The 22,587-nt window shown below is 58.0% G+C and overlaps 2 protein-coding genes across 18 annotated transcripts in view; both read right to left on the bottom strand.

The window, feature by feature from the left end:
- LOC120394975 (maestro heat-like repeat-containing protein family member 7) overlaps positions 1-22,587 on the bottom strand; it is a 174,197-nt gene that overhangs the window by 49,559 nt on the left and 102,051 nt on the right. For 10 of the 13 annotated variants that reach the window (XR_005592448.1, XR_005592446.1, XR_005592445.1 and 7 more), the window contains exons 1-2: positions 5,479-5,599; positions 189-325 (exon numbers count right to left, since the gene is read on the bottom strand). Coding sequence is in view for 7 of the 13 variants with exons in the window: in XM_039519147.1 (XP_039375081.1) it covers positions 189-324 (136 nt within the window). In the remaining 6 variants the exon portion in view is untranslated. Of the gene's footprint in view, positions 1-188; positions 629-2,393; positions 2,606-5,478; positions 5,600-22,587 lie in introns of those variants that run through there. The other 3 variants (XM_039519145.1, XM_039519146.1, XM_039519144.1) reach the window with 3 other exon arrangements.
- On the bottom strand, positions 6,804-22,066 carry LOC120394976 (maestro heat-like repeat-containing protein family member 2A). 5 transcript variants are annotated; one of them, XM_039519151.1, is made up of 16 exons: positions 22,010-22,066; positions 21,526-21,657; positions 20,125-20,220; positions 19,255-19,397; positions 18,383-18,511; positions 16,899-17,061; positions 16,685-16,783; positions 15,638-15,789; positions 15,144-15,287; positions 13,928-14,017; positions 13,379-13,455; positions 12,567-12,640; positions 12,001-12,149; positions 10,870-11,056; positions 9,896-10,009; positions 6,804-7,115 (listed from the first exon to the last, which is right to left on the bottom strand). In XM_039519151.1, the coding sequence occupies exons 4-13, from the start codon at positions 19,321-19,323 to the stop codon at positions 12,112-12,114; spliced, it is 1,035 nt and encodes a 344-aa protein (XP_039375085.1). In that variant the 5' UTR covers positions 19,324-19,397; positions 20,125-20,220; positions 21,526-21,657; positions 22,010-22,066; the 3' UTR covers positions 6,804-7,115; positions 9,896-10,009; positions 10,870-11,056; positions 12,001-12,111. The 5 variants fall into 5 exon arrangements, with proteins under 5 accessions (XP_039375085.1, XP_039375086.1, XP_039375087.1 ...); XM_039519152.1 differs by lacking the exons at positions 21,526-21,657; positions 22,010-22,066 and adding an exon at positions 21,088-21,202; XM_039519153.1 differs by lacking the exons at positions 21,526-21,657; positions 22,010-22,066 and having other exon boundaries at positions 20,125-20,442.

Raw genomic sequence — 22,587 nt, forward strand, 5'->3', positions numbered from 1 at the left:
CCGGGGTTTTCCTGTCTCTCCATCTCATGGCAGCCCAGAGCAGTACAAGGTCTATGGACCTTCTTCCCCCAGTGACACCCTAGTCCTGCCACCCAACCCCCAGAGGGGCCAAGCCCCACCGCAATGCAGGGCCATGGCCCCGGCCATTTCTGCAGCCCCCTCCGCCCACCCAGGAGGCGCCCACTCACCGGCACGGAAGGGCTGAGGCACACACAGCTCCTGCTTCCGCTGTGGGCTCTTTTGCCAACTCTTCCGTTGGGGAGGTTTCATCTCCTCCCAGGCACGGATGGGCTTTGAGGGGGCCTTGGGGACTTCCTCAGCCATCCTGCAAGAAGCCAGGACAAGGCATTGCTTGTGAGTGACGAGAGGCGACTGTCCCGTTCAGCATCAGGGCCAGCCCAATTATTTCTGTTCCACCAGCGCCTACAGATGCCAGCTGAGATCAGGGCCCTGTTGCACCAGGTGCTGCAGACAATCCCTGGGCCACAGGGCTCAGACTCTAACTAGCCAAGGCAGCCAGCAGGGAAACAAGTGAAGGGATGTGCTCAAAGTCACCCAGCCAGTCAGCAGGACAGGCAGGATTAGAACCCAGGTCTCCTTATGCCCAGCCAGCACCCCATCCCGCAGGCCAAACGGCCTCCCTGGGTCACTCCCACCTCTCCTTCTGCTGGTTCACAAGCTGCACAGCAGACAGGCTGGATCCAGCCACTCAGGATTCTTCCTGCCCAGGGAAATTACCCTAATCCCTTCCCCCAGGAATATTGGGGCCATGGCAGTTCCCAGGTGGGCGAGGCCAGGGGGGTGGGGCAGCTGGGGCAGGCTCATGAGCAGCAGGAGTTGCTCACACACCCCCCCCCCCGTGAAAGGGCAGGAGCAGAAGGTGGGAGAGCAGCAGAGAGGCTGGTACCTTCTCTTCCAACGTGCCCAACCTCAATTGCATTTATCCTGACCACCCCCTGCAGGGCAGGGCCTGGCTGCTACCCCCCACTGAACAGACAGGGAACTGTGGCACAGAGGGAATAAGGGACTTGCCCAAGGCTACGCAGACTATCTCTGGCAGAGCTGGGAAATGGCCATGGGTCTCCTGGGTCCCAGGCTGGCACCTTCTCTTCCAACCTCTTGCCCCCTTTGTCCCTGGTTCAGTGTGAGCTGAGAGAGCTCTCTGGGGCACAGGAGCTGGCTTGTGCCCAGATGGAACAACGTTGCCTATTGCACAGATCTCACTTTTCCCAAACATTGAAAATGCTGCTAAAACCATCCCAGGGCCCGCCAGGATCCCTGCAGCTGGTCATTGCAAAGTTGTGAACTGTTCCCTGGCCTCCCAGAGTGGGGCAGTGGGAGAGGGTGGGGCTGGCCCAAGGCCCTGCTGGATGGCGGCTCATGTGTCTGGGGTCCCAGTGCTACAAAGCTGTGTGCCAGGGGCCACGCTTTCTGGGGGTTTCACGGCTCATCTCTCCAAGGCCTGGGTGGCAGCAGCCGCTGGAAAGCATCCCAGGCCTGATTCCCCCCATGATGGGTCTCCTAAATGGCCCCTGCTCTGGGGGGCTCTATTCCTCACTCAATGTCTCCTGCTGACTCTCCAGCAGCTGCACGGCAGGTGTCCTAATGCAGCCCTAGCCCTGTCCAGAGCTCAGGGGCACTGTCCTGGCATCGGACTGTCTTGGTAAATAGAACAATGGCTCCTGGCAACCTGAGAATGCCTGTTCCCCTGGCATCCTCAGTGCCATTCCCTATGGAAGTGATGGGGTCAGCAAAGGTGATGGAGGTGGTCAGGCCTAGCTCGCTAATGACATTCCAGGTGCAGGGGGCGAGGTGCAGAGCCAGGGAGGAGATTGGGGAGGCAGGAGTGGGACATTGTGATGTGGCGCGGGCGGGAACTAGCTCCCCACAGCTCAATGCTCCGCAACACTGGCGGATTCAGATCCAAACCTAGATCAGGCTCCAAATTCACAGCTGGCCCCTCCCCCCGATCCGGAGCGGCTGAGACTCCAGCGCTCTGTGGAAGAGACCAACAAACACCAGATCCTGGGGTGGGCTTCCCCCAGAGACAATCTCGTGCTTGGAAGGGAGATGCCCAGAGCCGGCAGCTCCACCACTCACGCTCGCAGCTGCCTGGGAATGAGCCAGGATCAGAGCATCGGATAGCGCGCAAAGCCCAGATCAGCACCCCCAGGCCTGCGAGGGACCCGCACCGTCTGGGGGTGGTTGATTTCACCAGAGAGGGAGCTTCCCACAGACTCTCCAGCTCCCTCACCTCTCATGCTTCTTCCCATTTGCCTTTCATCACTGCCACATGGACCAAGTTGGCCACCAGCTGCCTCCCTGTCTGGACACTTACCTGGCCCCATCATGGCAGTGGCTGAGCAGAGGTGGCCAATAGAAGATTCTCCTACCTGGAGTCAGGGGTGGGCAAAAGCCGGTGTGTATATGGTCCACCCACTTTCTGCTGCCGGTGGCAGAGCTGAAACGGCTGGCTCAGCGTTCCTCAGCAGCACGTGCCGGCTCTCGCTCTGCCAGAGCCAAGCCTGGCAGTGAGGGGATGAGGCTGTGCCAGCCAGCAGGGGGCATGTCACAATGGGCAGGCGAGTCACAAGCCAGCCAGTGTGTGACTCCCCAGCCATGGGATGCCCCAGCCCAGACTGGTTCTGGCCTCGCAGGGTTTAAGAGCCTGTCCTTCCCCACCAGGGTCATGGGAGGGACCTTCCACTCCCCACAGTCACAGACGTTCGGCTGGAAGGGACTGCTGGACTTGTCTAGTCCCAGCTCCTGCAGACCCCAGGCCAGAGCCCCTCCCTGCGTCCATGCAGCTGAAGCCAGGAGGTTGCCGGATGGATCCCTGAGTGGAAGAATCACTTCCATCCCGGCTCCTCCTCCTCGTGACAGTACAGAACGGGGGTTCCCGAACTCTCTCCTCCTCCAGCTCCCAGCCCATGCTTTAAGAGCAGCCCCCCCCCCCCGCCCAACTGAGTCTCAGGCCTTGCTAGCCACTCAGTGCCACAGCAGCCCCAGGAGATGATTGTTGCGGGGGTCTCAGCCCAGGGAAGGCAGTGACTCCTAGAAGCAGGGAAAGCAGCAGCACCATAGCTCAGGGAAGTCTGGCAATGCCAGTGGCTGGCTGGGGTCTGACAGCCCAGGCACCCAGAGCAGATTGTCAAAGGCCAAAACCCTCTCACCACCGGCTCTGTAGCTCCCCCTTGCTTTTGGTCCGTCTTAGGCACCATCCTGGCCCTCATCCCCATGGCATCAGAGCACTGCCCAACCTCGATTGCATTTAATCTAACCACCCCCTGCAGGGCAGGGCCTGGCTGCTACCCCCCACTGAACAGACAGGGAACTGTGGCACAGAGGGAATAAGGGACTTGCCCGAGGCCACGCAGAGTATCTGTGTCAGAGCTGGGAAATGACCATGGGTCTCCTGGGTCTCAGACTGTTGCCTTTGTCAGGCAGGAGCAAGTTCCTGGCCCTGGAGTGATGTTGAGCAGACTGAGCTGCTGCTGTGAGACTGATAGAGCTGCTCTGGGAGTCACAAGGCCAGTTCCTGGCTTGTGGATTGGCTGGAGCCCAGCACAGGAGGGACTCAGCCCCTTACAGATGGCTCCCAGGGCGCTTGGCTCCTGGCCCCGCTGGGTACTGACATGCCAGGTGCAGAGGGCGAGGTGCAGCGCCAGGGAGGAGATTGGGGAGGCAGGCGCACTGAGGTGGGGCTGAGCGGGCAGGTGCTGAGGAGCTGCGGCTGGCTGGCCAGCAGAGAGGAGGAGCAGCAGCTCGGCTCTGGAGGGCCCAGCTGCAGTTCCACACTGGGCGCTGCCAGAGCCTGGCAGGTGGCTGGCTGAAGTGGCACGCTGTGCTATGGTGTGGGCAGGAGCTAGCTCCCCACATCTGAACGCTCCGCAGCACCGGCGGATTCAGATCCAAACCCGGATCTGGCTCCAAATTCACAGCTGGCCCCTCCCCCCAATCTGGAGTGGCTGAGACTCCAGCGCTCTGTGGAAGAGGCCAACAAATGGCAGCTCCTGGGGTGGGCTTACCCCCCGCCACAAGGCAATCTCGTGCTGGGAAGGGAGATGCCCAGAGCTGGCAGCTCCACCACTCACATTCCCAGCTTCCTGGGAATGAGCCAGGATTAGAGCCCTGGGTAGCGCGCAAAGCCCGGATCAGCACCCTCAGGCCTGCGAAGGACCCACACTGTCTGGGGGTGGTTGATTTCACAAGAGAGGGGGCTTCCCACAGACTCTCCAACTCTCTCACTGTGACAAAGTGGGACTGTTCTTAATGTTTCCTCTGAATACTGTAGGGGTGCCTCAGTTTCCCCTCTGCATTTCTTAAGTCTCTAGGTGGTGGGATAAAGGCCAGTGTGCATAAATGGCTGACACTGTTTCCGGGCAGCTAATGGCCGGGGCCCTTCCCCCCTGCAAGGGGATGCTAAAGGTGTTGGAGAACAAAGAGATCAGGTGACCTCCTGGCCCGGGAAAGAGACAAAGGCCAGAGAGCAGGGGCTGGAGAGTTTCCGTTTGGAGCTGGCTGGGGATGAGGAGTGAAGTGCAGACGTGGGTGTCTGGCTCACTGCCCCCCAAAATGGACCCGGCTAAGGGGTCCTGTTCTCTGGACCTACAAGCTCTGTTTTAGACCGTGTTCCTGTCATCTAATAAACCTCTATTTTACTGGCTGGCTAAGAGTCCCATCTGACTGCGAAGTGGGGGTGCAGGACCCTCTGGCTTCTCTAGGACCCTGCCTGGGCAGACTTGCTGTGGGAAGCACAAGGAGGGGCAGAGGATGCTGAATGCTCCAAGGTCAGACCCAGGAAGCTGGAAGCCCTGTGAGCTTCTGGCCCAGAAGAGCCTGCTCACAGAGAGGAGACTTCACCAGACTCCTGACTGGCTTCATAGGGAGCAGCTCCAGAGTATTGCCCAGGGACTCCATGACACACACCTCTTATGCTTCTTCCCATTTGCCTTTCATCACCCCCACATGGCCCATGTTGGCCACCAGCTACCCCCCTGTCTGGACACTTACCTGGCCCCATCATAGCAGCGGCTGAGCATGCGGGTGTTGTTGAATTTAGTGTCTCAACCCCCCCATGGAGCAGGGACTTGCTCTCCCTAGTTTGCTCAGGCCCAGAGTGTCAGGGACTCATCTGATCTCACTCAGAAGACTTACAGCAGAGCTGGGAACTGAACACATCTCTCCTGAGTCCCAGCCCAATGCCTCATCTACCAGCCTGTGCCGCCTTCCATGCCTTGCCACCAGCCCCGCTAAACCCTCCTCCTTGTCTCCGTCCCCTCTGGGCTTGACTGGTGCGACCCCTTCTGTTTAGCCGCCCCAGACTCCCTCCTGTGCGCATGCCGCTGCCCACTTCCTCACTGGCACCGGGCTAGACAGCCAGCACCAGGGCACTTGGCAGCCAGGCGCTCGCAGAAGGCTCGCTGTGGCTGGCGATGCAATGGAAAAGCAGAGGTGGGCAATAGAAGATTCTCCTACCTGGAGTCAGGAGTGGGCAAAAGCCGGTGTGTATATGGTCCACTCACTTTCTGCTGCCAGTGGCAGAGCTGAAACAGCTGGCTCAGCGTTCCTCAGCAGCACGTGCAAGCACCCGCTCTGTCAGAGCCAAGCCTGGCAATGAGGGGATGAGGCTGTGCCAGCCAGCAGGGGGCATGTCACAATGGGCAGGTGAGTCACAAGCCAGCCAGTGTGTGACTCCCCAGCCATGGGATGCCCCAGCCCAGACTGGTTCTGGCCTCGCAGGGTTTAAGAGCCTGTCCTTCCCCACCGGGGTCATGGGAGGGACCTGTGACGGGTTGGATCACAGAAACCCCCCGGGAGCTGCCACCTGATGTGCCAAGACTACCTCTGCTCCTGTTTTCCCTGCCAGCTCAGGACTCCAGCACCCTGTCTTGCTAAGCCAGACACTCCCGTCTGCTCCAACAAAGACCCAGGGTCTGAATTACTTGCCCCAAAGCTGCAGGTTTACCTGAAAACAGCTCACAGAAGTATGCTTGTCTTTAGCACTCAGATGCCCAACTCCCAATGGGGTCTAAACCCAAATAAATCCATTTTACCTTGTATAAAGCTTATGCAGGGTAAACTCATAAATTGTTCACCCTCTATAGCACTGATAGAGAGAGATGCGCAGTTCTTTGCTCCCCCAGGTATTAATACATACTCTGAGTTAATTAATAAGTAAAAAGTGATTTTATTAAATACAGAAAGTAGGATTTAAGTGGTTCCAAGTAGTAACAGACAGAACAAAGTAAGTCACCAAGCAAAATAAAATAAAATGCACAAATCTATGTCTAATCAAACACTGAATACTGATAAGATCCTCACCAGTTCCGGAAGGCTCCCTTTTACAGACTAATCTCCTTTTAGCCTGGGTCCAGCAATCACTCACACCCCTTTGTTCCAGTTTCCTCCAAGTATCCTGGGGGTGGGGAGGCTCTCTCTTGAGCCAGCTGAAGACAAAATGGAGGGTTCTCCCAGGGGTTTAAATAGACTTTCTCTTGTGGGTGGAGATCCCCCTCCTCACTCCTATGGAAAGTCCAGCTCCAAGATGGAGTCCTGGAGTCACCTGGGCAAGTCACATGTCCATGCATGACTCACAGTCTTTACAGGTAGAAGCCATTGCCCACATGATATCTTGCATGTCTCCAGGAAGACTTCTTATGGGGACTGGAGCATTCCAAGAGGCATTGTTCCCCAAGTGCTTCCTGATCGGGTACTTAGCCTTGCGAATTCCTTCCTAAAGAAGCTGACCAAATGCCAAACAAAGCTTACTTAGAAATCAAGCAAGTATACAGTCAATATTCTTAACCTCAAGTACAAAATGATAGATGTGTCCAAATAGGATGACTAGATATAGTAGACCATAACCTTTACAGAGATATGTTACATGGCACAGGCAGCACAAAACATATTCCAGTTATGTCCTATTTCCATAAAGACTTATGGGAGGTACCGTCACAGGACCTTCCGCTCCCCACAGTCACAGACGTTAGGCCAGAAGGGACCACTGGGCTCTTCTAGTCCCAGCTTGTGCAGACCCCAGGCCAGAGCCCCTCCTCGTATCTATGCAGCTGGAGCCAGGGGGTTCCCCAGATCCCCGAGTGGGAGTGTTAGGCCTGAATGAAAATATAGCAGACAAAACAGTTATGCCAACCTGACTGAAGTCAGGCTAACAGAGGTTTCTGGGTAATCCCAGAGTGGAAAAGTACTGAGAAGCAGCATTGTTTCACAAAGCCCTGGAAAACATGAGATAAGCCAGGGATTGCATTCCTGGCATAGCATCAGCTGTGCTAAGGACAGTGTTTGAAGAACTGATAAGAAACTCTAGCATCCCATGGTTCAGATTCTAACTCTCTGGTTGAGTTATAGGCTTGTTTAAAACTCCCCTGTATTTCTAACTTTTGGTGTTTGTTAAGATATAATTAATAATCTAAAGTTGTAGACATAAAGTCTAGGCATGTGTGTATATTAAAAGTGTCTAGTTTTAAGTTGTTAAACAAAGGGGGGTGGGTTTGCTCAAGTGAGTGATGTATGACGTAATAAAACTGTCTATATAGGCTAATACTAAGCTGTAAAGAGTTGCTGGTTGTCACTGGAGACGAGCTGCTCTTTACTGACGTGTGCACTTGTCAATAAAGAGCTTTTTGATTGGACCTTGCTGGTGTTGCCTGTCTCTCTGTGATCAGACAACGAATTTCGCTGTCGGGGTTAAAGTCCCCAACAGGAGCATCAGTTCCATCCTGGCTCCTCCTCCTTGTGACAGCGCAGAATGGGGGTTCTTGAACTCTCCCTACCCCCAGCTCCCATTCCCAGCTCACGCGGGCGGCTCTTTGCACCTGCCCAAGCTGCCGGGTGCCTTGGCCATGGGATGTAAAACGGCCCCATCTCTGCTTCCCCTTTCACCGCTGCAACAACGCACAAGCTGCTTTAAGAGCAGCCTCCTGCCCCTCCCCACCAGCTGAGTCTCAGGCCTTGCTAGCTGCTCAGTGCCTCGGCAGTCCCAGGAGATGATTGCTGCGGGGGTCTTGTGTGACATTATGAGTCTGATCTAATATCTCACTGAAGAAAAACAGGGCCAGAAAGAGTTAATTAACTCGCAGACTAACCTGACCCAGGGCTGAACTTTAGAAACTGGTTAGGAAGATATGTAAATGAATAGAGCTTTGAAATGCAGGTCTGCATTGTTAGAGGTAGAAGGGTAGGTGTTTGCTCAGGTCTTATGTGATGTAAGCAAACAAGACTTGTTTATTGCTATGGCTTTAATTTAAAGATCAAAAAAGGAATATTAACATTTAGGAAGATGCTTGAGTGAAATAGTATTATTTTCTATGTGTCTCTTTGAAGGTTGTGGTAACCCGTATCTGAACTATTTAATGGCTAAATTACCCTGTGTTAATTGCCAGCATGTTTGGGAGAAGGAGCATTAGGCCTATTGTTTTCTCAAGCCAAAAAGCTGCTGGAAATGTATAAGAACCCTAGGACATGATCCTACTTCATCTCAGATCTGCTTTGGGTTTCAAGAGGGGGAAACCTTAAGCCATAAGGATTGAGATCCCCAGTCACTGACTGGAGTCACCCTGAATATGGACATTGGACCATAAACTATGGACTATTTCTAAAAGGACTTTTGGCAACTACAAGCTCACCTCTACTATGTATCTGAACCTCAAGAACTGAATTCAAGTCTGTATGTATATTGGTCTTTTAACCAACACTCTCTCGCTTTTCTTTTGTAATAAATTTTAGCTTAGTTAATAAGAATTGGCTATAGCGTGTATTTTAGGTAAGATCTAGCTAATTGGACCTGGGTATGTGGCTGATCCTTTGAGATTGGAAGAACCTTTTATTTTATATGATGAGATAAGATTTTCAGTAATCATCATCATAGCTGGCGTGTGTGTCTGGATGGAGGCTTGAGGTTGGGCACTTTAAGGGAACTGCAGTGTTTGAACTTCTGAGTAACCAGTGAGGTACTGTAGAAGTTGTTCTGTGCTGGCTTGGTAAATCTAAGTATTGGAATAACCACCAGCTTCTGGGGTTTGTCTGCCCCATTCTGTTTGCAGTTCACCCTAATTGAGTGACCTCAGCTGGCTCCCACGGGCAGCACTGTCACATCTTGGCCCAGGGGGAGGCAGTGACTCCTAGAAGCAGGGAGAGCAGCAGCACCATAGCTCAGGGAGGTCTGGCAATGCCAGTGGCTGGCTGGGATCTGACAGCCCAGGCACCCAGAGCAGTCTCTGGCCAGGGGCTGCAAAGGGGAGGGATCCAGGGAGCACGGGTCAGCCATGCCCCACCAGTGCCAGCTGCCACAACCATCCTGGTGGGCCATGGCTGGGCCCCAGGTTACAGCAGCCGTGTGGCTGCTCTCTCACCCTCGGGGAGCCCACTGCGCCCAGGGTCAGGGGGCATCAAGGTGGCACAGACTCACGTTTGCCCCCAGCCCCTTCCATTTCTGCCCCGACTGTCTGTCAGCCAGTGACAAGGATCAGGGCCTAGGACCCTGGGAAACGCCCCCGGAGCGGCAGGCGGCTGTGGGGTGTCAGTTCAGTTCCATCAGGGTTCGGGATTTACCACTCCTCTCCGGCGTCCATGGGGGTCTCCTCCCTCCCGCCCCCCAGGGACCCAGCCAGACTCTGGGCCTCCTTCTGGCGCAGTGTTTGGGGCTGTCAGGCGACCCCTTTAGTGGCGGAGGCTCTGATGCCCGTAGGTTCCTGTTGAATGGGAGCACCCTAGCAGTCAGTGGCTGTTACAGGCTAGCCGGGTAAAAGGTTACACAAGGTGTTTCTTCAAGTCGTTTCTCTCTCAACAGAAAATTGACTTTAAAGGTTGTCAGAATAAATCCCATCTGCAATAGAATTAACTGACGTCTAGAGCAGGTCTGCAGTCTCAGTCTCACCTAGTCCCTCACCCCAACCTTTGGAGCGAGGTGTTACTTCAGAATTCTTTAGTCCAAAGGGGGTAAATTACACCAAATAAACTTGTCCCAGAGTAGCCATCATTCCCCGTATTGCTAACAGAAAGAAAAACAAGGTGACATTCAGTATTACAATATCCTTCAGGTTATCACATAATTAATCTCCCATTCTTTAATTAAGAATTAACTTCATGTTTAATTTCATTTTCCTTAGTAACAAGAACATAAACAAAGATGAACAAATCCTGTATGTTAATGTGAAAGTAGAATGAATTATATTGTAAAAATAAGAATGGATTAAAGAAATGTTGTATGTACCTTTAAGCAGAAATAAGAAATGTTGAAATACAGGTGCCAGGAAAAGAAACATTAGGCATAAACAATGGTGCTAATGGCGAAACATTAACAGAAGATCGGTAATAGTTAGTAAGGAAATAAGATCTGCATGCCTAGCCCAGCAGGGCTGGCTCCAGAGCCCAGTGCTCCAAGCACGCGCTTGGGCGGCATTTTACCAGGAGGGCGGCAGGCGGCTCCGGCGGACCTTCCGCAGTCATGCCTGCGGGAGGTCCACCGGAGCCCCGGGAGCAGTGGACCTCCCGCAGGCATGACTGCGGAGGGTCAGCTGGTCCCGCGGCTCGTGTGGCACGTCTGCAGGAGGTCACCCGGAGCCGTGGGACTGGAGACCACCAGAGCGACCCGCGCGGCGCGCCGCCCTGCTTGGGGCGGCGGAATTCGTAGAGCCGCCCCTGTAGCCCAGGTAAATGTATCTGATTCTGCTTCCTTTGTTATCTTGTTAAGTTCTCACCCTTTTATCTGTATAAATAAGATAGTTTGTGTCTTGCATGCGGCTCACATGATCTGGGTGTTATTAGCAGAGCGCTGTGCTAATAAAACAGAGTGGTCTGACAAACTGTGAGACCTAAGTCTAACTTTGACACGGGTGTTGAGTGACATACCAGGCAGAACCGGAGCCAGGGTTCATGTCCATGCCAGAGGTCAAAGCCGGGTGGTCGGAAGTACGAGCCAAAGTCCATATCCACGCAAAGGTCGAAGCCATGTAGTTGAAATCGGAGAGGTTGGGGAAGATCAGGAGGAGAAGGAGGCAATGCTGTGGAGCGGGTGGCTGGAGGGCCTGCAGCGAGGCTAGAGAAAGGCAAGGAGAATACTGAGCCGGGGTTCATAGCCCAAATCCGGAGCCAAGAAGGGTCATGCTAAAGTCATAGCCAGAGCCCGGAGTCAAGAGTCCAGCCAGAGTCAACAGCGAAGAACCCAGAGGGCAGGGCAGGGCAGGGCAGGGCAGGGTGGTACATGCGGGCGGGAATGAGGATTGCTTACTGGAGCCCTGGAGACCCCTCATCGGGGGACTCCCTTCCTAGCAATAACAGAAGGACAGTGGGATGACAAAGATGTCTCTGAGCCTGGGGACCAAGCCAAGGGGAGCTCCCATCCAGGCTGTGTGCCAGGACCCCGTCACCCTCCCTGTTCATTTCACACGCACAGACCCCCTGGCCGGAGGGGAGACTAAAGGGCAGAAGCGAAGGTGCCCCTGGGGGAAAGGCTCTAGGACGGGACCCAGTCCACTTCCCAGATCTACACCCAGGATTGTGTGACCAGGCCCACAGCCCTTCCTCTGCGTCTCAGTTCCCACCTGCCAGACGGGGAGGCTCCTCCCCTGCCCCAGGGTGTTCGGGGGGAGTTTCATTCCTGGCTGGGAAGGGTTCAGATACCAGGTGGGTGGATTGGGCCCCGGCTGGGGGATTGGTTGGACATTCGCTGTGTCAGGGGTGACAGGGGCCATGGGAAGGTCTGAGCAGTGACGACGGGGGAGGGGCTCCATGTCAGGCCACCCCTCCCAGACTGCAATGGCTATTGAGCACAACCCCTGGCTCTGCGGATGCTCTCACTTCTGGGCCAGCCCCACAGCCTGATTCTTCCCAACCAGTATCTGGCCTGGCCCCAGCTCCAGGGGTCGGGGTGGGGCAGGGTGCCCAGAGCGAGGTGCTCGGCCTTGGTTTCTCTCAGTGCTGCGGGCTCTATGGCCGCTCCCCCCAGCCCTTCCCCCCAGGCACAGGGAGACAGAGCAGTACCTGTGGCAGAGGGTGGGAGCTGGTCATGCGAACGGGGGGGGGGGTCTTCAAGGCTGCCCCACGGAGCACAGCCCCTGCAGGGCGTCCGGCACCTGGCCCAAGACCCTGATGTTAAATAGTTGGACCATGATGTAGGCTGTGATGTCCCCCTGTTGCAAGGGAACAAGGATCAATCAGAGACTCCGACGCCCACGAGAACGAAGGGTATTAACAGCACCGGGAGCCAGCAACATTTCCTCCCCACGTCTGAGGGACGGATTCCCCCGCCCAACCCCTGAGATGAAATCTTCTCTCTTCTCTGGTGACTTCCATCCCCTCTCTCACCATTGTGAATGAACTCCTGCCCCCGCTCCTCTCAGTCCCCCTGAGAGCTGGTCTACCTCCCAGCCGAGCTGGGGATTCAGCTCCGCTCCCTAGAGTCCCCTCAGCCACCCTCGCCCCCCGCCTCACCCTGCCCGCCTCACCCACACCCGGCACTGCCCGCCTCACCCACACCCGGCACTGCCCGCCTCACCCACACCCGGCACTGCCCGCCTCACCCACACCCGGCACTGTTGTTCTCTCACCTTGGGACTCCCGTCGGTAAGAACTGATTTCACTGATTTGATGCACAGGTGTTTCTGGCTGGCCAGCCCCGGAACTGGAAGAGACGGGCACACAGCGTCACTAAGCCAGAGCCACAGCCTAGCTCCGCATGGCCTGGGGCAGGATCACAAAGTCCCCCCACCTCATTGTAACAATGTACCCGTGTGTCACCAACAAGGCCACCTGGTGAGGGCTCCCATGCTCATCCTCACTCCCCTCCTCCCCATCTCTGAGTGCCCCTTGCAGGCTGGGCCCAGGCAGGGGCACCACACCCACACCTGTCCCCAGCCATGGCTGGTGCAGGCAGGCTCACCCTCAGTGTCCGAGTGTGCAGAGCTTTGGGGTGTGTCTGCCCAGCACAGCATGGGAGCACGGGGGGGACTGTCCATTGCTACAGGGAGCAGGTCACACCCAGGGCCCTGCAGCCAGACCCACGGGCCCTGAAGCTGCAAAGCGGGCCCTGTGCTGCACCAGGCGCTCGCACTGACATGATATACGGGGAAGTCTCTGAGCTCTTGCTCCCCTGCTCCTACCTTCAGCACCAATAACATATGACATCAGGGCCAGGATCCCCACACGGGTATCTCCCCTGCCCATCAACAGTTTTCAATGGAAAATCCCCAACAGCTGCGATGGATGGGAACGGGCTACAGGGAATAGGAAACAGAATGATGGGCAGTGAGGAGTGAGCTCTCCTCTCCTGTGCTGAATCAGGGATCTGGGCCCAGCAGCGGAGCTGAGGCACCCCATGCACCGCTCGTCTGGGCTGCAGCCTCTCACCACCACCCCTTACCGAGTTGCAGGAAGACGTGGGAATCTCTGTGTGGTTCTCCTGCAGAGCTGATAGGGCCGCTGAGCTTTGGAAGTGACCTGCAGGAGATGGGAACAGGTCAGAGGAGCCTGCTCGCTCAAACAGGAACCTCCCAAAGGGACCAGGGCCCGATTCTGCAACTCCTCAGACTCCAGTGCAGATTCACACTGATGGGGCTAGGAGTAGGATTCAGAACCGGATTGGGCCATGTGACCATCGCAGACCCTGCGGTACGGACTGTGTATGACATAGCCAGAGCCCTGAGAAGGGACTAAAGGGCCTGATCCTGCTCTCACTTATACCAGAGTAAATCAGGAGAAACGCCCCTGGACTCCACACAAGAGAGGAGAACTGGGCCCACAGACACCGTGCGGTGCTGAGCACTGGCGACTCCCGCTGTATGGGATGCTGAGGGCTCAGGGAGGTCTCCAGTACAGGGGGTGGGGAGCACTGTGCACTCTACGGATGCCTGCTGGCATCCCCGAGATCTACTGGCCCCAGCACACCCATGCCAGCCCCACTTCCCCATACCTGGTCGCTCAGCATGTGGGAGAAGGCCGCCACATACACCTCTGGGATCGGGTTCTTGGAGGAAGAGGCCTGCAAGATCTGTCCCAGAACCTGCAACAGACAGGGAGAGATGTCAGGCAGAGCCGGCACAGGGGAGCAGCAGGTCCCAGCTGCACTGACCTCAACTCATCAGCCACAGAGGTGTCTGCTTCACCCCTGGCTGAAGGCTCTGGGGAGAAAGAGGTTCTCGTCACCCTGGAAGGGTGGTGAAGGGGGGAATTCTGCTTAGTGCAGAGGTCCAGATTCTGCTCTGACCCTGGGGCATCAGCTCACTGGCCATGATGGAGTCACTCCTGCCTGACATGGGTGGGATTGGGGAATTGGAGCCCCAGATCTGAGCAATCCTGACACATGGACTGTTGGAGTTCTGGATCCTGGTCCAGAGTCGGCCTCTCAGGCAGCCCTCCTCCACACAGTGAGAGCCATGAGCGCTCTGCAGCCTGGGTGCTGGCTGGGTGTATGCTCTGCACCCTTGTGGAGCTGGTGAGAGATCTCCTTCCCTTCCTCCCTCCCTCCCCAGCTCCTCTGCACAAACCTGACTGGCTGGGGGGAGTGCCACTCAAACACACAGACTTAACTCGGACCCTGCGGGTGGGGGGGTTGAACAAATGGTGTGGGGCAGCCTGGGAAATTTGGAAAGAAAACAAAGACGCTGCCGGACAGGAGCCCTGAGCTGGGGCAGGGCGGGCGCTGCTGGCAGGAGAGCCGGCTGCTGGCAAAAGGGGATTTGTGTAAACTCTCAGCCTTCAGCAGACAGGAGCTGAGACCACTAACCAGCCCACCATGCTGAGCTCACCCAGCCCGCCAGCACCACCCAGAGCACGGTCCGGCTGGACTGACCCCAGGGCACGGGGCAGAGAGCCTGTGTGTGTCGAGCCAGGCGTGCAGGCGGGGTGGGGCGGGGGGACTCAGCTGTTTTGCTGTAAGCTGTGCTGTGTAACCCCTATTGGGGATCCTGGCCTGGGTCTGCTCCGGCCTTTGCCGGGGTCACAGAACAGTGTTGTGCTGTTGTTATGTGTGATGGTTGTTCCAGGAGTTAACTCTGACCCCCTAGGAGGGGGGTTGGTGTTGGGACCCCTTCCCAGCCCTGGGAACCCCCATCCAACATCCTGCAGCTGATCTGACAGCTCACTTGCTGGCCCATGGAGCCTGCAGGGAACGCCCCCCACCTCCTCACCTTGGTGATGTAAAAGGCCTCGATGTTCTTCCCGTACAGAGCCAGGAGCAGGGGGATGTCCCCATAGATCTGGTTTTGCAGATCCTTCCTGGGCAGCAGGATGCTCAGCACTGGCCCCAGGGCCTTGAGGACAGCCAGTCTGACCTGTCGAGAGATGGGTACAGGGTGACTGCTGGCTTGGTCCCCTGTGGCTCAGTCACTGGATCCAGTACTTCTCCTTCCAGCACTGGCTCAGGCACCCAGAGCAGTAGGGACCAGCCTGAGATGCAGGGAGACCAGTTTGGCCTCTATGCTGCAGGAGGACATTGGCCAAGGAATCCTGGCTCTTAGCCCTCCACCTCCACAGCCCCCAGCATCCGGTGACATTATCCACCCCAAGACAGGAGAGATTTCCACCCGGGTCTGCTCCTTACAAAGGGGCCAGGGGCGAAAGGGCTTGTGGGGAGATGCAGAGCGAGCGCCCCGTGGCCACAGTGCCTGTGCGAGCCCCTCACCTCTGTGTCCTCGCTGGGCAGCCAGGCGCTGAGGAGGTACCGGTACGTGGGGAGCAGGTGTGCAGAGAAGCGCTGGAGCGTGATTTGTGGATAGGTGCTCCTCTCCCAGCTCCTCAGGTAAGTGCTGATTGCCCCACACGTGCACTCCAGGGCTGTTGGGGGGCAGGGGGCAAAGGGCAGCTCAGTCCAGGGCTGAGACATGGTTCATTACAGAGCAGCTCAAACTCTGCCACTCTCAGGAACTTCAGTCTCTGCAGGGGTCTACTCCCACCTAGCCCCCTGTGTGCCAGGGTTCATGCTGCAGACTCTGCCCCCTGCCCTCTGGGGTTCATGCTGCAGACTCTGCCCCCTGGGGTTCATGCTGCACTCTCCGGCCCCTCCTTCCCAGGGTTCATGCCGCAGCCTCCAGCGGGCAGACAGTGACGTAGGATTGCCAACCCTCCAGGATTGCCCCGGATCTCCAGCAATCAAAGCTGAATCTTTCATTAAAGATTATGTCATGTGATGAAACCTCCAGGAATACATTCAACCAAACTGGCAACCCTAAGTGAGGGTCCTCGGGGCATGACATGAGTCCCTGCAGTCAGCAGGCGTGACAGAGACAAGGCCGGGCCCTGATGCCATGGAGCCAATGATGACACACCTGTCAGTGTGCCGAGATCCAGCACCTACACACCCTTTCCCCAAGACATGGAGGGAACCAAGACCTCCGCTAAAAAGTGCCTTCCATGTACAGGTGTTTCTACGGCTCCCACCATCAGAGTAACTGGAGCGCATCCCTGCCCAATGAATTAACCTGCCAGCCCCACCTTCCCCCGGCAGGGAGAAGAACCCAGGGGTCCAGACCATACTGTCCCTCCCCTTCCTCCACCTCCACAGACTAGAGACGGGGCCAAGAGGCAACGCTGGGGTCTGGATCAGGGTTACACACTCAGAGTCCAGGGCTGTTCAGATCCCAGGGTCATGGGGTGCCGGGATCTGGGGCCGATCCAGCTCCATCTCGACCCACCATCTAGAACAAAGGCTTGGCCCAAGTGGTCCCCTCACCGGTGCAGAAGGCCCCTCGTCTCCTGCTGTCATCTATCCCTCGCATCACGGTCTGCATGGTGGTCAGGGTGATGCCCAGGAAAGGGACGCACCTGTACACTGCACAGAGAGATGGACGGGACCGGCTCTCAGGCAACTGCAGGCCCAGGGACACTGCAGGGTGCAAGCATCCCCGAAGCAATGGGCCCACGCGGGGGATGGGGTGGTACCGTACCGCTGGCCACCATGGCCTTGCCCAGGGTGAGGAGGGTGAACTCCGCTGGCAGCACAAAGGGCCTCAGGTGTTTCTGGAGCTCCCGCATCACCGGCCCGAAGTAGCTGCCAGCGAGGGCGGCCAAGGTATCACTGGCAGCCGCCTGGAGCTCGCTCGAGGCCTCCTGCAGAAGGAACGGCAGAGCCCATTAGTGATCCAGAGCCGGGGGGGGGGCATAAGGGCACCAGCCCCAAGGGGGGTAACATGCCCGGCTGAGGGGGCAGGGATTCAGGTACTAGAGGGGGCACTCACCGAACACTGACCCCGCAAGGCAGAGAATATTTGGCCTGGCCCCTGCCTAGGATGGGTCTCCTTCTCTTCCTGGGTGACCTCCCACCTTGCCTTCTCCCTTCAGTGAAGCTGGCCCACCAGGCCAGAGCACCCCGACATGCAGCCCTGTAAGTGCCCCTCTTCCAGCCTGACTGAAGCCACCCTTGGGATCTGTGCACCGTCTCAGGCCAAGACTCTCAGAGCCACCAAGGGGATTTACATACAGCTCCTCTGAACCCAGTGGGACTTCTGTGTCTAAAACCCCTAGGGGGCTTTGAAAATCTCAGCTCCAGGCCAGAGAGTGCCCTGGAGAGGCCCCACCCCAGACAGGAGGTCCTGGTCAGACGTCTCTTTGGAGCAGGGGATGTGGCTCTTCTAACCAAACTCCTGGGCTTTTCCTCTGGGCAGAGGCACTTTACCCTGATCCTGATCCTGTGGGTGAGCAGAGCTGGTGTAACGGGACAGGACCCCACTGACCCCACTGCACCCGCTCACCCCAGATGGGAACCTGGCACAACAAAACTGGCACTGCACCCGCTCACCCCAGATGGGAGCCTGGCACAACCCCACTGGCACTGCACCCGCTCACCCCAGATGGGAACCTGGCACAACCCCACTGACCCCACTGGCACTGCACCCGCACACCCCAGATGGGAACCCGGCACAACCCCTGACCTCACTGGCACTGCACCCACGCACCCCAGATGGGAGCCTGGCACAACCCCACTGACCCCACTGGCACTGCACCTGATCACCCCAGATGGGAGCCTGGCACAACCCCACTGACCCCACTGGCACTGCACCTGATCACCCCAGATGGGAGCCTGGCACAACCCCACTGACCCCACTGGCACTGCACCTACACACCCAGATGGGAGCCTGGCACGACCCTACTGGCGCTGCACCCGCTCACTCTGTCTCCTGAAGGAGCCTCTGGCTCGGGGGAGGTTCTCGGGGGAGCTGTGGGCCGCCCCCTCTTCTGGCTTCTGTGCCTAGGATGGTGCATCTCCTGGTAGGATCCATACGGACCCAGGGGCGGCTCTCACTGAGGGAGCTGGGAGCCCTCTCCAGAGGCCTGTATCCCACGCGGGGCCTGGGGCTCAGCTCCCCCAGACCCACGGAGGGAAGGTTTCACCGCGGGCGTCCCCTGTAGCTGCCCTGGGAGAGTCACTCACCTCTGGAGCCGCCCTCATCTGCTGGGAGGCCACAGCAATGAGGCTGCCGATAAGTCCTGCCTCCATCCCCTGCTCCAGCGGCACGGTCCTGAGGTCCTCGTATGCCGCCACCTTCTGCCCGACAGACACCTGGGGCGGAGAGCCGAGGGGTGGGGGGAGGTCAGTGGAAAGTGGCCTGTGGCTTGGGACACGGAGCCAGCTCCCAGGGACGCCCGCAGGGCTCCAGTCAGGCCAGGAAATGGTGGCATGTGTGAAGCTGGGCTGGATTCAGCTCCCACTTACTCCAGGGACCTCTGGGGACTCCCTGCGGACACCCCTGAATTACGGGGATCAGGGTCGGGCCCTGACTGCCCAACACCTGGCTCTGGGCCATGAGGAGCTCGGGGGATAATGCACCCACATTCAAATCAACCCCTTTGGCCACTGCCTGCTGCCTGTGCCGCTGGTGTGAATCTGGAGTAGCCCCACTGGAGTGCATGGAGTCACTCCAGATTGAGCGGCTGGAACCCGGAGCAGGATGTGGCCTTTTGTTTCTAAAGCTCCTTCCATGGGGGAGACTCGAAGTGATTTACAAACACAGGGACAATCCCGACTCTTCTGACACCAGCAGCCCACTGGCTCCAACTGCACGGCTGGCAGCAGGGCTGGGAGCAGCGTTTGGTCCTCCTCTGTAGGGGTCACTTCACCCGCCACTGAAGTGCGGCCACCTCTGGGGAGGACAAGCACTGTTTAACTGCTCACAACAACACAAGGCAGAACAGGAAGTGTCCTGGCGAGACACAGTGCTTGGGGGCATTATCCTTTGCTGTAGGTCAGCTGACCGGCCACCTGGAGACAGACAGGCCGGTGTGTGACTAAAGGAGCTGCCTTACCTCATCCTGCTGGAGGATCTGGACTAGGCGGGAGGCCACAGCAGCTGGCTGGACCCTGGCTGCCTGCATGATGCCTGCCACGATGTCCTTGTGGCCTCCCCCATCTGCCAGCCGCAGGAGGTTGGAGATCTGATGGGGCACACCTGCAGAGCAAGCAGCTGGTTATTACCCCCCACCCTGGAGCTGCCTGGGGCTGGGAAGGGGCCAGCATTCCCCTGGTATCTAACGGGCAGGACCTGAGTGAGATCTCAGCTCAGCATCACTCAGGCTCTCAGCTAGAGATAGGCCTGGACAGTGACCTGCCCTCAGACACCCCCAGCTCTGGGTGAAATGGAACCTCAATCCAACTGACCCTGCACTCGGAATGGGCTCGGTTCCCCCCAAACAGCTGGGATAATGGTCAGTCTTGGGGCTGGTCTATTTGCTCTGATCCCCTGATCCATGAACAGCACGTCAGGATCAAGGCACATGCAGGATGGATGGAACGGCCATGAGGACAATCCCTCCGGGAACAGCAGTGTCCCTAGGACATGAGAGCTGATTCCCTGACGCTCCTCCTGTATCTCAGGATCTCCCTAGAGAGGAGCCAGTGACTTTTCTCTGAGGCCCATGTCCTACATCTCACAGAGGTTTCAGTCTCTCAGGCCCCAGCCAGGCCTGGTGCTCACTGTTAGTGCTTAATGCAACCGTGCAGAGCTGTGGCTGACAGTCCCAGCTCCTTCCCCCTGCACTGGCAGCTCTGGGAAAGTGTGGCCGGCTGGGTCCAAGCTGGGAGGACACAATGGAAAAGTGGCTCTTTTAGTCTCTCCTTTGCTGCCCTTCCACGGGGTTCAGGGGCAATTCCACCCCAGACCGTCCCATTCTACTCACCTCCAGGAGGTGCTGCAGCTTCTCCATGGTGGGGGTCTCCGTCAGCAGGCCCCTGAGCAGGATGTCCAGGCTCTGGGAATAGGTGTTGTACAGAGCCTGCAAGAAGAGGAAGCACCCATCAGTCATGGGGCTACACCAGTCGGGGGACAATTCGGAGGATTCTCCAGGAGCCCTGGCAAGACTCAAAAGGCACATCCTGGCCTCTCCCATTCACATCACTCCAGGGACACTTAGCAAGAGTTCATGGCCGGATGCCTGCTGCCTCGTCAATCCTTGTTCTTAGCAGTTCTCTGTGCAGGGCCTGGTACCCAGCAGAGTATGGACCAGCCAAACTGCAATGGGCGGGAGGTAGGATCGCCGGGAGAGTCCAGACAGGAGATCAGAGAATGAGGAGAGGAGGGAAGGCTGGGATCAGCCAGGGAGGGGTAACGCAATCCCCTCTGGAGGGAAGGGGCCCCCCCTGCCAGTTTGTCCCGGGCCTGTTCCCAGCTCTGCCCACCCCTCCCCTATTCTCAGCAGCTCCATCAAAGCGAGGGAGCAGGGACCAGAGCCTGCTCCTGCTCCTGGGCCAGAGAAGTAGGATCAGGACCTACCCGGCAGTGTGTGGTGTCCTGCCCTGCTCTTCCTGCTCAGAAGAGCCCGCAGGAGGCGAGATTCTAGCTCCAGGGCGAGCGGTGGCTTCAGTTTGCTGGAGAGGAGCCCGTGTTACACTTTGCAGCACCAGCGTGGCGCTGGCACTGCCATGGCCATGACCCCCCCGCCCCCCCGCAGTGATCCCCTCCCTACTTTCCTGGAGTGAAATCAACCCCCCGGCCAGGAAAGAGGGGACGCTCCCGCCTCCTCTGCTGGGGGATGGGAACAGCCACAGCCGGGGGGAACCTAGGCGGGGGAGGAGCTGTGACTCCCGGCTCTGGGCCCGGTCAGCACCAGGGTTAGGGCAGCTGGACCGGAGGGTCCTGGTACCTGAGGCTGCAAACTGCGGCCAGGGAGCTGGGCATGATGGAGCTCGGCTCTGACGCACCAGGGAGATTTTCAATCAGCTCCTGGGAGACCCCAAGGAAACAAAACTGCATGTGAGACTCAGGCCCTGCAGACGCACTGGCACTTCCCCGGGAGGAGCCCAAAGTGCTCTGCAGAAACAGCCAGTGTCACCCCCACCCCCAACCAGCTGGGCCCCCCCATTCCTCCCATCCATCAAACTTCCTTCCCCCTCTTCCCCCCCAACTCCACCCTCCCCTCCCCCACTGCCAGCTCCCCATCTGTGTCACAATTCTCCCCTTCCCTGCTCCCCAGCCCTCCGCCCCGGGACCCCCTGTCTTCTGCGTCCCGCTCCGGCCCCACTGACGCTTCCTCCCATGTCTGGCTCCCTCGCCCCAGGGCCGGGCATGGGGACCCACTCACCGCAGTGCTCTCCACGAGGGCCGCTTTGGAGACCGGGGGCTCCAGGGTGTCCCGCCCCTGCTTCTGTGCCGAGAAGCAGAGACGCGGCACAGCCTGGAGGAAGCGGAGCTGTTTGGCCCTGTCCGCCACCAGCTAGGAGTGGGGTTGGGGGAGAGAGAGCCTGTTACATAGGGACCTCCCCGCCCAACCCAAACCAGCTCCAGGGCTCAGGACCTCCATGGGGCTGGACAGGGAAAGCCGCCCCCTTCCCGAAACCGTGTCGCCCTGCACAGACATGGGGTTGGGACTGGGATAGTGTCTGCGAGTAGCGGAAAACTTGGCCTGTGTGGGACAAATGTCCCCACTTTGGGGTGCCAGATAACAGAGGAGCTGTGTCCCCCCACTGGGGGTGAGGGATTCTCTGGGACAAGCCCCCCTGCCTGGGTGGGGATGGAACAAGGAGCAGGACAGACTGGGGGGCAGCGCAGCTGGGGGATTTTTGTACCTCAGCTCTGCCCTGGAGGTGCTGCTGGATCACCGTGATGGGGGACGAACCCTCCTCCTCCTCTTCTTCCTCCTCCTTCTCCTCCTGCTCCTCCTCCTCCTCAGGCCACGACACCTGGGCACTGGGGGTGTCTGCACCAGGGAGGGAAGGAGAAAATTCAATCCCTTCTGCTGCTGGGGGGATGCAGTGGACAGAGAAGGCTCCATGTTTCCCCTTTCTCTGTAAGGAGCCCCATGGCATCGAGGGCCCCACCCTGCCCCTCCCAGAGACGCCCTCAGCCCCATCAGCCTCAGGGCCCCATGGCAGTCAGCCCCCCCCCCCAACATGATCAGGGGAGGCTGGAGCTCCCCGACTCCGCCCAGCATCCCCTGCCATGGGGCGTGGCTGTGCCACCCCCACTGGTGTCAGTGGGGCTCACGTGGGTCAATCCCGGCGCCTTGGCGAGCCGATGGGCACAGCGTGTTACTAGTCCCCCACCGCCCCAGTCCTCCTCCCTTTCCCCTGGGTCTCCCCTCACCTCCAAAGAGGGAGCCTAGAAACTCTGGGCTGCCAGACCCCACGGAGGAGCTGCTGGCCCC

Source organism: Mauremys reevesii, unplaced genomic scaffold (assembly GCF_016161935.1).
Source record: "Mauremys reevesii isolate NIE-2019 unplaced genomic scaffold, ASM1616193v1 Contig86, whole genome shotgun sequence".
Classification (NCBI taxonomy): domain Eukaryota; kingdom Metazoa; phylum Chordata; order Testudines; family Geoemydidae; genus Mauremys; species Mauremys reevesii.

What these genes read in the sequence shown, in the direction of transcription:
- LOC120394976 (XM_039519151.1), bottom strand. Translation starts at nt 19,323, where the DNA reads ATGCAGGCAGCCAGGGTCCAGCCAGCTGCTGTGGCCTCCCGCCTAGTC. An exon ending in TGCCCAGCGAGGACACAGAG is followed by an intron (nt 15,288 to 15,637) that starts GTGAGGGGCTCG and finishes ATCTCTCGACAG; the next exon opens with GTCAGACTGGCTGTCCTCAA. An exon ending in CCCACATGCTGAGCGACCAG is followed by an intron (nt 13,456 to 13,927) that starts GTATGGGGAAGT and finishes CATCTCCTGCAG; the next exon opens with GTCACTTCCAAAGCTCAGCG.